The sequence below is a fragment of the Schistocerca piceifrons genome, chromosome 4 (assembly GCF_021461385.2).
Source record: "Schistocerca piceifrons isolate TAMUIC-IGC-003096 chromosome 4, iqSchPice1.1, whole genome shotgun sequence".
NCBI classification, from domain to species: domain Eukaryota; kingdom Metazoa; phylum Arthropoda; class Insecta; order Orthoptera; family Acrididae; genus Schistocerca; species Schistocerca piceifrons.
The window spans coordinates 170,051,510-170,066,165 of record NC_060141.1 but is presented as its reverse complement, the minus strand read 5'-3'; the positions used below and the strand labels follow the sequence as shown (position 1 = coordinate 170,066,165).

At 42.8% G+C, this 14,656-nt stretch overlaps 1 protein-coding gene across 1 annotated transcript in view; it reads right to left on the bottom strand.

Moving 5' to 3' along the window:
- Window positions 1–14,656, bottom strand: part of LOC124795699 (protein bric-a-brac 1-like) — an 837,236-nt gene that overhangs the window by 302,202 nt on the left and 520,378 nt on the right. The window contains exon 3 of the mRNA XM_047259779.1: window positions 6,283–6,336. Coding sequence (XP_047115735.1) covers window positions 6,283–6,336 — 54 coding nt within the window. The remainder of the gene's footprint in view (window positions 1–6,282; window positions 6,337–14,656) is intronic.

Below are 14,656 nucleotides of genomic sequence, written 5' to 3'. Positions count from 1 at the left end.
AGTTTTACTCCTCGTGCAGACGTAGAAGCAGACTTACGAGACTACCATTTTAAACAAAGCAAGGCAGCAAAGGACGTCGCTATAACAAATTACATTAATGGTAGTTGCGGCGTCTGAAATTTTTGATGCGTGGCCAACACCTGTAAAAATGTATTAAAAATGGAGATCCTCAAAACAAATGTTACAGTAATAACGTTCCCGTATACTGGCTTGACGAAGTATCCACCTGCGTGTTTCTTTTCCACTTTCAGAGAGAACAGCTGTTTTTCTGGAAGACCAAGGAGACGGGAAGGATGGTGGTGAAGGGGTGAGGTGGAAGCGGTGTTGGGGTGGCATACTCTGTAAAGGTCGAAACTGACCTACGCATCTGTCAAATCTACATCTACGTGGACACTCTGCAAATCACACTTAACTGCCTGGCAGAGGGTTTATCGAATCACCTTCACAATAATTCTCTTTTATTAAAATCTCGAACAACGCTTCATCTAATCGACTTTGAAATTCTCTCACAAACAGACTGCTATACATAATGATATGCAGAACTAAACAGCGTAAAGTTGTCATCAACCGACGGTTGGTTTCAAAGCCACATCACTTTACTGGGAATGGTCGCATTGGAGGAGTACTGCCCTTGCCTTCCTCCCATCTTTGAACTAACTTGCCAAGTCAGCTACGGGAGGGGAGGGGGGGGGGAATTTTGTACAGTTTAACGTGGGCTCCGAGCCATGATACGACTCGGCATTTTACACATTACCAAATACAGCCTGAAGTGAAAGACGTGATAAGCTACAAATAAAAATCCTAGGGCTGACCGGAGATCGAATCCGAGACCTTTCAATAGTCTCGTACGTATCAACACAGTCATCGCACCAGACTCACTATATATCAGTCGTAAAAAAATTATAGCTCCTTGAGAGAGGTGTTATGGCAGCTACTGCGAGGAAAGTATTGTCTAAATGGAGAATATATCTTCTAAATGTTGGAACAAACTTAAGGATCATACCTAAATTCAATCGAATTGGCATAACGCAGAACAAGCACATTTTGCTGCCTCAGGTCTTTGATAGCAGGCAACGAAAAAGTAAAGAAATAAAATTAGTTTCAGAAAATATGCGTTCTCCATACGATTCTTAGTATACTCTGTATACATCATTTGCAAAGTTTGTGTACTGCTTCTCCAAATGCAGCACATTTAGTTGGAAGTTGTTGGTAGTGTCAGAATTTAGAGTGGTGACAAGTGAGGCAGTAAGTTTCCGGAGTCGGAGAGCTTGCCGTACGGGATTACAGGCTCAGAATATTCCAATAGATCTGCGAATCCTTGCGCATCAATACTGGATAACAATGACAGGAACGTGACGATCATCTTCATTAGCCGACTCATTAATGACAATTGCCGCATTAAAATTTATAGTACGTCCTCCAGCACGGCTTCCGGGGAAGTCACTCGCGTGTGCGAAGACAAAGCCTCCGATTTTCAGCTCTCTCAGTGTTTCTAATAGTTTCGGAATGCAGAATACGTATCGGGATAGTTTGGAAAGTTCAATTAATAGAGTTCCTTCAATCATCCTTTACTTCTACGTACTAACAATACAAGCAAAAAAATCGGCCTGTTATCACGCAAAACTTAAACTCTTAAGAACATCCACTTTTGTAGTTTACGTCATATGGTCACAGATTTTCATACGTAGTTCAGTGGTGAAAACAAACCAAATTCTTTTAGTGGAAAGTACTTTTTATTACGTCATGTCTCTACTAGAATATAAAGGATCATCTGTTACAAGATTGCTTCTTCACCAATGCATGAGTACCCTTATTTACAAACTTTGTGCTACAAAGATCATGCACCGTAAAGATAATTTAAAAATTTAATAATGGCTTCTCGTTTCTCGGAATGAGGTATCTGCACACATTAAAACTATATATTTATAGGACTAAATTTAAGACACACAGTACCTGCTTACTAGGCTGGAAACCTTGCAATGCTAAAACAAACACACGAAAGTTGGCAATAAAAACAGCTTCGTATAACAAAACAATTCAAAATTAAGAACTTCCCAGGTATAGCTGACAGTCAACAACTAAGCAGTAATTTGCAGTTCACTTTTGACTGCGCTGAGTAACTACTGGAATTCATGAAAAGTCTGTCCTTAAAGCAACACTACGTGGTTTAAGTGTACTTGATACTGTTCGCCGCATACCATCACAGTCCCGTTTCTAGAGCATCGGTTCCCAATTCCTCCTTCGCTCATTTGCACGCTTTCATCCCAAACAATAATTGTAAGCAACTGTTTTAAACACTGATACTTCTGAACAATGCAAAAGCGGTGAGAACAACTTAATTAAGGGCAAAAATTTACAATGACAGAACAAAGAGAAGATTTCGTTCCACAGTATACTTAAAAAATTTTAAAAAATATGTGATACTATGGCTGAGGTGACATCGAAGAAGACTTTCATAATGTTAACGAACTCGCTGTTTTGAAAGACTTGACGACTGCTATGTGAATGATTAGCCTAATGAAAACTATAACGTATTTTTATATAGGTAACATTTTTACCTGCTTTCGCCTTATTGGTCTTAACGTAACAACTGGCGAAGGTTTACTACAATCAATGTTAATTAATTTTTGAAAATACCGAAAAATACAGAAGACGTATAGCGAGAATACGAATTTTTGTCCAGTCCCCAACTGCTAACAACACGTTGAAATATTTCTTACCTCTTCTTTTGTAATGCATTACCTCGTCCCGGCGACTATGAGGTAATTAGCGACGAACCATGAACTTTGGGGGAAGGGCTTGGCCCTTCCACAGAAACCATCGAAGCCTGTCCCGTAAACGATTTAGGAAATCCAATCGAGAATGTAAATGTGGATGACTATACGGGAAATTGAACCTCAGTCGGTATCTCACTTGGATGTTAACAACTGACCAAGTTCAGCATGGTACTTAATACGACCGTGGATGTTAACTATGAATACTGACTGGTTTTCAATTCCGTTTTTAAGGTGCTTCGTAAGCGCGCATTGCAATACAGCAAGACGTATTACGTAGATACGATCTGTTGCCCGTGTTGTCATATTCGCAAACAATGGGAACCTTAGCTGCAGAAACAGCTATTTTCTTCCTCTCTCTGACATACCGTGGTAATGACCTACTCGAAATGAGAACCACATGTTACTTCCGTGGAAAAGTATGTGTACAGTAAGCATGTTTATCGTTCACGAATACGTTTAATGTACTAACAGCTGTAAGTCATAAACTCGACCCTGTTTATGTCACTACGACACAATGTTAATACAGATCGATAAATTCACATTGCCAATTTGTTGATCAACGTTAACTATGATGATGTGTGTCCTAACACGTCATTACGGTAAACTCTGTTTTTGGAATGAGGACGAAAAAGAGATGAGGCAACAGGGGTAGTGTGTGATGTGACAATGTGTGTGTGTGTGTGTGTGTGTGTGTGTGTGTGAGAGAGAGAGAGAGAGAGAGAGAGAGAGAGAGAGAGAGAGAGAGAGAGAGAGAGAGAGAGCGAGAGAGAGTAGGGGGGATAAAATTTTGGTTTTTTTACAGATAAACAATAATAGGTTGCGGAAAATTGCTTCCTTCATCCCCCTCCCGTCCGTCCTTGCTTCCAAGACTAACTGTAATCTCAGTGTACAACACCTTAATTTTCTATATTTTCAGAAACAAAACCCCACTGAAGATTGCAAAACGTCGCCAGAACATACACTAACACAAACAAACGTGTTCTTTATCGATATATACTACAAATCCTACACTGTCTCAGGCGTTGTTAGCTCAACAGGGTGCACCACGAAACGCAAACAAGAATTACGCTTCTTTTGTACTTTTTTTTATACCGAGAAAGCACTCCTCAGTAACAATAAATGTCAGAAGCACCGTAACATATCATTTTTCTGTGTATGATACGGCATGACAGAAACGATTTTTTTAAGAGTGGTAACGCGCACAATGTATCACTACTATAATCTACTTAGCCACTTGCGACACTGCAGTTTCAAAATCCCTTGAGTTTCCTACTTCACCATTAATATTAATATATTTTGCTCCTATGTGAGAAAAGCTCCAAGACACGCGCACACACACGCACGCACGCACGCAAGCGCACACACGCACGCAAGCGCGCGCACGCACACACACACACACACACACACACACACACACACACACACACACACACACACAGAGTTGGGAACCGATGTTCTAGAAAGTAGGCACAACTGTACCTGGGAATTACAAAATTTGTGAAGAGGCGCCGCCACTTAATGTATGCAGCTCGCCAGATCTGCCTGCCTCCCTTAATAACGAGCCACATTAAAGATACAGACGGTGGTTGTCTCTTGAGCAGAAGTTAAAAAGTAATTATAACACTGCGCAGATTGAACACCATAGCAAAATTCATTGTGTAGCAACAGAAGAAAAACTGTTTGCTACAGAAGGCAACTATTTATCTTTTGTGAAGTATGCGAAACATTTCTACACTCTTCGTGCAACTATTCATGAGTGTCAGCAGCAAGCAGCGAAAACTTACGTTTCGTCTTATACCACTTTTAAAAGAACTTCGAAGCATGATCGTATAAAACTGACAAACGTGTCATTTTGCACTCCATTTGGCCAAGCAAATCTTCATTTCACACAAGTGCCAAATTTAGAGAGGAGATGTATACAAAGGACCACACGCACGGAAGAACCACCAAGGCGTAACTGGCCAGCTAAAGTACTGTTGCGAAACGAGGAAAGGAGATTTCTTCGCTGACCGACTATCCTAATCGCACTAAGTGTCGACCAAACTTCTCCCCCGAAATAATTCTTGTGTCCTCCTTCACTGGCAGCGAACACCAGATAACATCTGAGTAATCAGTATTGTCGCGAAGCTTCCACATGCTGTCACACGTGTGGTTGCCTTTCGTGAACCGGATTCACTGGCGCAGGTGCTCAGTTGAGTGAATGTCAGAGTATTAAATACCGTATACTCTACCGTCATGCTGATCACGAACAAAAATCTTTGATACAGTTAGCGATACGATGCGAAACTTATCTTTATCAAGTCTAAGAAGGCATTCTTTTAGAATCATTACATATATACCGGATAAAAAATCAGTCCTCCCCACGAGGAACTGCGCTAATAGCATGTAACACCCCAGTTCGGGGAGGGAGGCAATACAAGTTTCTTCAAGTACGCCACATTCAGCTGATGCCATTATTAGTTATTAGATCCGATAGAGTTACCAAATGATGGGGATATTGATTACTACGCTGTTTAGCGGGCCAGTCTAGGTTCAACAAGACGTCTTAGTTTTCGTCAAACCAAAGATCCTATCGCTAGCTGGGTCAATGATTTTTGTTCGTGATCAGCATGACAGTAGAGTACACAGTATTTAATACTCTGACATTTGCTCCACTGAGCACTCATTGTGTCTGAACGTCAGTGTTGTTATCTTGGAAGAAAGCAATGTCCACAGCATACTCCTAATGAAGATGTGGAAGAAAGGGCAAAACTTGGTCAGCGAGAATGCTGATTTCAACATCACGGTGGACTGCCATTGAGAAGGCACGACAATCGTCTTCCCTCTCTTTCAGTTAGGGTCTTTCTAGGACCATTGTTTTTACACCGTGTTACATGGCGACAAGTGGTACAACATTTCTCGTGGACAGGTTGGAAAGTCCGCGTTGATACACCATAAAATGGCCAACTCCATTTACGGCGTGGTCATGGACACGTTCGAAAACGTTAGCTCCTTTTATCATTTTGTTACGTCCCCACTTTGACCCACCTTAGAATACGCTGACTCCATACAACCGACTGATACATACACACCATTTAGCTGCGCCTGAAGGTCTCATGAGCGTCTGATACCAGTTCAGCATTACAAAGCGACCCGTGTACGATTTTAAGATGCGATTAAAATTTTTAGAATTTTGATGAAGACTGGCTCGGCAGTATAATTACTGACTCAGTTATTCGGTACGTGGTTGTTAAACATATGTATTGTGATTGCAGTTTCGACATTTCGTCACTGTCAAGTATGGTGGGCTTTAATACAGCACTGAATGACTTCATACACTACTATTTTTCCCGGTGAGCTGAGTTATGTAGGAATAGCAACCACTTATCTTGCAAGCGGTTTCTTGCCAGTTTAAAGACAAAAGCTACGACATTAGGGCAAGGCTCGCCCTTCTGCTGGGAGGCAGCCACCTCGTGGCGAGCGGGCTGCGGCGCGAGCTGGGCCAGGCGACAGCTGCGCTACTCACGAAGTCCTCCGGCGCTCCGTACTTCGAGTCCTCGGTATCATCATCCGCACTTACCTGCAACATATACACAAGTACTGTATCAACTAACATCACTCTCATTTATATACAAAACAGGAAGCGGTGACTACTAAGACAACTGTTACAAACATACAACTTTCCTCATAACATTAAGAGAAGGACCTCCAGGAAATGCATCTAATTTTATTATTATTATTATTATTCGTTACAGTCAACTTTGGACTACGCTAAGCATCAATCATTTCTTGTGCTTTTTCTTGCGTTCTTCCCAGTACTTCTTCATTTTTTCTGAGTGGGCTTCTTTACGTTCTTGCGACCAGGTTGTTCCCGTCTTCTTTGATTGCGTTCGGTCTTTGAATCCCTGTATTTTGTTGATGGCATTCCTATATTCCATTCTGTTGTAAACTGTCTCTGGTATAATGTTCATTTCTGCAATGTCTTCTTTTACTTCTTTCAGCCAGTTAATTTGTGTCTTTCTGCTTTCCATGTATTCCAGGATTTTCTTTGCCGTTCTTTCTGGTGCCATTCTTTTGACATGCCCATAGAAACTCAGTCTTCTCTTTTTAAAGGATGTTGTCAGTTTTTCAATTTTCTCGTATAACTCTTTATTGGATCGCAATTTATACTCTTGTCCATCCTTTTTAGGTCCTAAGATCTTTCTCAGTATTTTTCTCTCTTTTATTTCCAATTTCTCCAACAGACGTTTTCTGTTCAGTGGGATGCATTCAATCGCATACAAACTTTCTGGTTTTATTACCGCATTGTAGTGCCTGAGCTTGGCATTGATGGAGATCGACTTTTTATTGTATACATTTCGGCATAGCTGGTATGCCGTTTCCATCTTTATTGCTCTTTCCTGCAGTGAAACATTTGGTAACCCTGTCGGTGTAATCCATTCCCCTAGATACTTAAATTTATGAACTCTCTTAATTATTCCATATTTAGTTTGCAGTGTCTGTGTTGGGTCTGTTTTGTCCTGTATCATCAGTTCTGTCTTTTCATACGATATTTGTAGACCTGTCTTCTCAGCGATCTCATGCAGCATTTCTATCTGAATCTTTGCTGTTTCGATGTCATCTGCCAATATTGCCATGTCATCAGCAAATGCCAGACATTCAATTTTTGTTTTATTTCTTCCTAACGTTATCCCATTTTTCACTCCAGCTTCTGCCATCTTCTTTCTCCATTCCCTGACCACTTTTTCAAGGACAATGTTAAACAACAGTGGGGAGAGCCCATCCCCTTGTCTAACACCTGTTCCAATTACAAACGGTTGTGACAATCTACCCAAAAACTTCACTTGCGATTTTGTTCCTGTAAGGGTTTCCTGGATTAGACTTCTGCTTTTATCATCAATCCCAAATTCTTCTAATGTGTTAATCAGGGTTGGTCTATCAATAGAATCATATGCTTTTTTGAAGTCTATGAATGTAATTACTAGATTTTTCGATGTGCGTGCGCGAAGTTGTATTATGGAGAGTAGACTGAATATCTGTTCACTGCATGATCTTCCTTTTCTAAACCCAGCCTGATATTCACCCAGTTCTTTCTCTACCTGATTTTCAATCCTGTTTTGTAGTGCCTTGGATAGGATCTTATAGGCCACTGATAACAATGAGATACCTCTGTAGTTATTTGCATTTGTCTTGGCACCCTTCTTATGTAACGGATGAATCAATGCTGTCTTCCATTCCTCCGGAATCTTCTCTGTATTCCAAATCTCTTCAAACAGCGCCTCGAAATTATTTATTAAGTTTTCTCCTGCGTATTTCAGTAGTTCCGCGACTAACGAATCTTTACCAGATGCTTTATTGTTTTTCAATCCTTTCAAGATCTCTTTAATTTCTTCTTTATTAGGTGGTTCAGAGTCTGGTAGCTTATTCTTAGGCTTCTCAAATGTCAAGGTTTCAACAGGTCTTTTGCAGCTTAGCAGCGTTTCAAAGTAGTTCGCTAGGTGTTGGCAATTTTGTTCCACGCTGGTGATCAGATTTCCTTTTTCATCTTTGAAGCAGAGTGTCGGTGGTTTATATCTTGTTATTGTAGTTCTGAATGTTTGAAAGAAATTGCGTGTATTGTTCTTAGAAAATTCATCTTGTATTTTCTGTATTTGTTGTGTGTCATATTTCCTTCGTTCACTTTTAATGATTTTCGTCGTTTCACGTCTTTGCGTTTTGAACTGCTCCCAGTCAGTTGGCCTTTTGGTTGAGTTGTATTTCTCCCAAGTTCTGGCTCTTTTCTGTAGTGCTTTCTCACAGACCTCATTCCACCAGGGATGCTTTTTCTTTTTGGTTAGTAAAATTGTTTGTTCTGCTGCGTCTCGTATTGAGGTTGCAATTTCTTCCCATTTGTGACTTTTGATTTTATCTGTCTTTTCCTTGTAGTCGTCTAAGACTTGCTGATTGAGCATTAAGTCCTGTACTCTATATTTGGCTATTTTTGTTTCGTCACTCTTGTGACTTCTTTCTGGTGTTAATTTCATCTTAATTTTGGTCAGATAATGGTCAGAATCAAAGTTGGCCCCTTTCACCACCTGTACATCTTGAATGTCCCTTGAATTATCATAACTTATTGTCACGTGATCAATCTGGAACTCGCCAAGTAATTTGTTCGGTGATTTCCATGTTGTTTGTTTTTTGGGATTCTTCTGGAATTTAGTTGTCATAATGTTCAATTTGAATTTCTCACAAAACTCTACTAATCTCTGGCCATTCATGTTAGTTTTAGTGTGTGCTGTAAACCTCCCTGTGCTTTTTGATAATTCGTTTCTTCCAATTTGTGCACTAATTTTATAATTAGATATATTACAGTGATGAACCAAAGAAACTGGTACACCTCCCCAATATCGTGTAGGGACCCCCAAGAGCACGCAAAAGTGCCGCAAGACGAAGTGACATGGACTCGACTAATGTCTGCTATTACAAATCTAAAATTACCAAGCGCCTGTCTTATTTTGCAGCCTCAGATCATTCAGTGGTTTCGACTTATTATGAAGTTATCATCAGACGACCGATTTAAAAACAGAGAACGAGGATTACATAGAATACCTGGAATTCAAATTACAAATCAAAGTCGCTTCTATACTCAAATACATCTACTTGGAGATGTATCACCGTTGCTTATATCAACTGAACAGGTCAGGCGAGGCAACTACAATGAAAACATATTTGTGCCCTAGTTACTGGAACTAAGGAGTACGGTTAATTACGTAACAGTATAAAGATGACCAGTTGCTATGTTACGTATCAAAGTACGTGTAGTTGTACATAGAAGTTAGTTAGATTTGTAATTTAGTTTCCTAGTATTTTACTATCTGATTTTTTCTTTCCTTTTCAGCAGCTCACCTGGTGGTGTCTTGGTCGAAATCGGCTTGAATGACAGGGGCCTGAAATATTTGATTTAAAAAATTTACAAGACGACCACCGCGATTCTGTAAGGTAATTTATGCGTATTGTGTGTAAATTTAAAAGCGAATACAAAGCGAGTGCAACAAATGTTTAGAACGTAGCACAGTCGTCTAGGGGAGTCGAGACGAACAAATTTATACAGGTCACTTGCAGTCCATTAAGCCGAAAGAAACATCAAATTAGCCTACATAAACCGCTTAAGCTACAGCGCAGGCGAATCGCGCGCGATTTTCAATATTTTCTCCCTCTCTTACGCCACCAGCTTAGTCGGCTATTTCGTTAACATTATTAACTTAAATTTTCTTATGACAGTATTGAAAGAAAGAAGACTTCTGTAAACGTTATGCAAACATCAATTACGTTAACGATTAGAAACTTAACCCTTAAAAGCAAAGCAGTATCGTAATGAGGCCAGACAAACAAAGAGGTTTAATTCTTGATTTTGTGCTGTTGAAATTCAGAATATTTTGAGGTAAGATTTACCCAATGGCAACGAGTGAGGTTGCCCAGTAGTTAGCACACTGGACTCGTATTCGTGAGGACGAAGGTTCAAACCCGTGTCCGACCATTCGGATATAGGTTTCCGTGATTCGGCTACATCGCTCCAGGAAAATGCCGGGATGGTTCCTTTGAAAGGACACGCCCGATAGGACCAGCGAAGTAACATGGTCCCTAGCGTAGGCCACACTAGCTGTGGGGTTAATAGCTTCAGTGCCGCGTGCGAGCCTTGGCCAGAGCTGGAGAGTGAGCGGCAGGCTGGAACCCACGGGTCGAGCTGTGCAGCCGCGGTCGTGATATACTTTCATCCGGCCACAGAGGATGATTTACGTCCCGCGTGGGCGCCGGCGGTCGGTCGGTCGGTCGGTCGGTCGGCCGGCCGGCCGGCCGGCCGGCGCGGCGCGGCTTAAACCGTTTAAAAATATAATGATTCCCTCGCAGGGGCCAGTTGCGCGCCCAAGGAAACCGTACAATAAATCCTCATTCGACGGGCCGGCCAGCAATCCGATCAGCGCTCGGCAAAGTTTAATTCGTCACTGTCATTTCGGCGGCGTCGGGTATTAGGCGGGCTGGCCGGTCGGCCCGCCAGGTCGATACTGGCGATCACTCGCGGCTTGTTGGTCGCTGGATCGATGGCGCAATAAGAATCGAGAGGGTTGGGAGGGGGAGGGGCAGTCTGGGAGAGGCAACGCGGGTGGAGCGGCTCAAATCGGCGGCCGCGAATCGCTGACAGTGGGCGTGGGCAATGTAACCAGCGCGTGATTACGTGCGGCTCTCATGTCGACTTCGCTTTCGATTATCGAGAATGGTAACGTACTCAGCCCGCACGTATCTGACTTGAAATATAGTGAATTACAAAAACGCCAAGTGTTAATAAATTCTAAAAGACGCGGAGTGTTGTTAGCACACGCAACAGTATTCTATCGATACGGTAATAAAATAATTTAAAATATTTCAGCCGAAAAATAAACATCTTGCTTTCTCTCAATGAGGATTGTATTCGGGCTGAGACAGACAGATACAGTGTAACACATACTATATAAACTAAACATTCAAAGTTGAAATCAAAAACCTCTTGTAAGCAGGAGAACACAAATTACACGCTTCACTGACCCCAGAACCAGGACTACCGACCGACAGATATATGTAACGTGGCTCAATAGCCGAATACACTTCTACGTTGTCTCCTAATGTACGATGTATTGCCCCTAGAAAGGGAGTACATCTTGTAAGGTATGTTTCCATTTGCACAACTGGAGAGATATATCCCGAGATACGTTCACTGAACCTGAGGTTGAAATATTACGTCTCCTCTTGTCTCCACAATCAGTGCATACATATTCCTGAGGCAATGCAGCCTGCGTAGTAAAATTAATCAAATGATCTTCACCGTCCTCCAAACTTTCAAATTTCTGCACGTTTCATTGCAATATTTGTAACACTATAATGGCCTCAATGACCTCGCCTGCTGCTCTCTGCTCTTGCTGGTATGGACGCCGCCTTAGAACTTCCTGTGTGATTCACGCATCAGCTTGCCCATCGCCTCTAGCTTATCACTGTGATTATTACCAACCTGCTAAGAGAAATTAAGGATAGGTGTGGATATAATACACTTACGTAAATAATAGTTGTAGACAGACTCAGAGAGAGAGAGAAAGACAGACAGACAGACAGACAGACAGAGAGAGAGAGAGAGAGAGAGAGAGAGAGAGAGAGAGAGATACTGGATGCAGCCCTCAGGTATAAGTAAAAGCAGCCCATTGAATCAACTGACGTGACAGAACTCCAATGATTGACAAATGGAAATGTCGTGTAACGAGGGTCTCCCTTCCGGTAGACCGTACGCCCGGTGCAAGTCTTTCGATTTGACTTGCGTGTCGATGGGGATGAAATGATGATGATTGGGACAACACAACACCCAGTCCCTGAGCGGAGAAAATCTCCGACCCAACCGGGAATCGAACCCGGGCCCTTTGGATTAGCATTCCGTCACGCTGACCACTCAGCTACCGGGGGCGGACATTGACAAATAATGCTATGGCGACACTAGAAGTTATATAGAGTTGCCTGAGCAACAGCTTGGGTGAGCCGTCCGCTGTGACCGAGCGGTTCTAGGCGCTTCAGTCCGGAACTGCGCTACTGCTATGGTCGCATGTTCGAATCCTGCCTCGGGCATGGATGTGTGTGATGTCCTTAGGTTAGTTAGGTTTAAGTAGTTCTAAGTCTAGGGGACTGATGACCTCAAATGTTAAGTCCCATAGTGCTTAGAGCCATTTGAACCATTTTTTTAGCATGGGTGACTCTGAGGTTCGGCTGTGATCGTACTTTTGAGTTATCATCACGCTATGTGTTAATCAAATTGTTGAGACGAATGAGGAACAAGATGATTAAACGCTTTGCTCATTGAAAACAAGAAATTTTCCCTAACCTTCTTAGAATTCAGCAGTTAGGTACCAGTATACTGCTAAAACATGCGCCCAAACTTGGTCCAAGTGACCCGGAGGTCTACTCTTCTAACAGCTGAAACACGCGTTGATTTCTTCACGCGGTTCTAAAGAGTCAGCAAGTGTGCTACATTTGTGTGCTATATAAAATCTCGCCTGCTAAAGAAAACTGTCGATTGACGAAAGTGGCACTACTTTTTATTGCCAACCAGTTTATATTGCAGCAGTTCTGGAATACTGAGCTGCCAGGCACTGGTATCTGCTAACGGCTAACTTCATCTTGCAGGCGTATCCCTACGCGTGAAAGTATTGGAGACTCTACAAATTCCTGGCTTCAACGGAAATCGGAAGTTTGGTGGTAATTAGTAACTTTCTAATACAACTAAGTACCGACTCGCTAAAATTAGGGAGAATGCCTCCATACTTATGTATTATCATCATTATTTCATCATCTCTCGGCTGCCCTCCCACAAACAAAATTGATGTGCAAATTTTCCACTCCTTAATTCCTGAAGTTTCTGGATTAATTTCTAGGATCAAATGCTTATTTTGTTTTGTCTAATTAATTTTGCAGCTTTATCGCCATCCCTTGGCTTCATAACATCACCCCGCAGATCACCATTCTTGAATATTATGCATCAGTCCTCGAGAGGAGTCAAGCATCGTTGACTGTTAGTGTGAGCTCACAGCGTATTTGCAAGGTATTTGTACACTGATGGCAAAGAAATCGTAACACCAAGAAGGAGTAATGCGATATCGACGGAAGTTGGCAGTTTCTACATCTGAAAGATGTCTACTTACATTTCGCGCCAGTCGCATGAGAGTAGCGCTAACAGCGCTACGAGGATGCAAAACACATTTACTTTCAATACATGCAGTAACGGTCGTGTGCGTTAGTTACCTATGAGACTGAACGTGGTGAACTGATGTTAGTCAAGAATGCCTTTAAGGCGACAAAGACGCCTTTATCAACACCTCACTCAGTTTGAACCAGGTCGTGTAATAGGGCTACGAGAAGCTGCATGTTCCTTGTGCGGTATTGCAGAAAGACCTGGCAGGAACGTAGCCACTGTACGTAACTGCTGACAGAGGTGGTCACAAGAAGGTACGGTCGTAAGAAGGCCGGACTCTTGACGGCAACGTGGCGCTACGGAAAGGGAAGACCATCATATTTGGCGTATGGCTCTAGCGCATCGTACGGCACTGCATCTGCAGCAGCAATCCGAGCAACATTTGACAACCCAGTGGCACAACGAACTGCTACAAATCGATTACTTCAAGGACAGCTCCGAGCCAGACGCCCTGTAGCATGCCTTCAAATGCGTGAAATCTTATGGGACTTAAATGCTAAGGTCATCAGTCCCTAAGCTTACACACTTTTTTACACACTCCGTCTTCAGGCCACAAGTGGCCCACCGGGACCATCCGACCGCCGTGTCATCCTCAGTTGAGGATCCGGACAGGAGGAGCCTGTGGTCAGCACACCGCTCTCCTGGTCGTTATGATGGTTTTCTGCGACCGGAGCCACTACTATTCGGTCGAGTAGCTCCTCAATTGGCATCACGAGGCTGAGTGCACCCCGAAAAATGGCAACAGCGCATGGCGGCCCGGATGGTTACCCATCCAAGTGCCGGCCACGCCCGACAGCGCATAACTTCGGTGATCTCACGGGAACCTGTGTATACACTGCGGCAAGGCCGCTGCCAAGCTACTTAACCTAAATTATCCTAAGGACAAACACTAGACACCCATGCCCGAGGGAGGACTCGAACCTCCGCCGGGACCAGCCGCACAGTCCATGGCTGCAGCGCCTTAGACCGCTCGGCTAATCCCGCGCCTTCCACTGACCCCAAACCACCGCCATTTGCGACTTTCGTGGTGTCAAGTGAGGTCTCAATGGAGAGTACGGTGGAGCTCTGTTGGGTTTTCTGATATCAGCTGGTTCTGCTTCGGTGCCAATGATGGCCGCGTGTTGGTTAGAAGGAGGCTAGTTGAGGGACTGCAATCAAC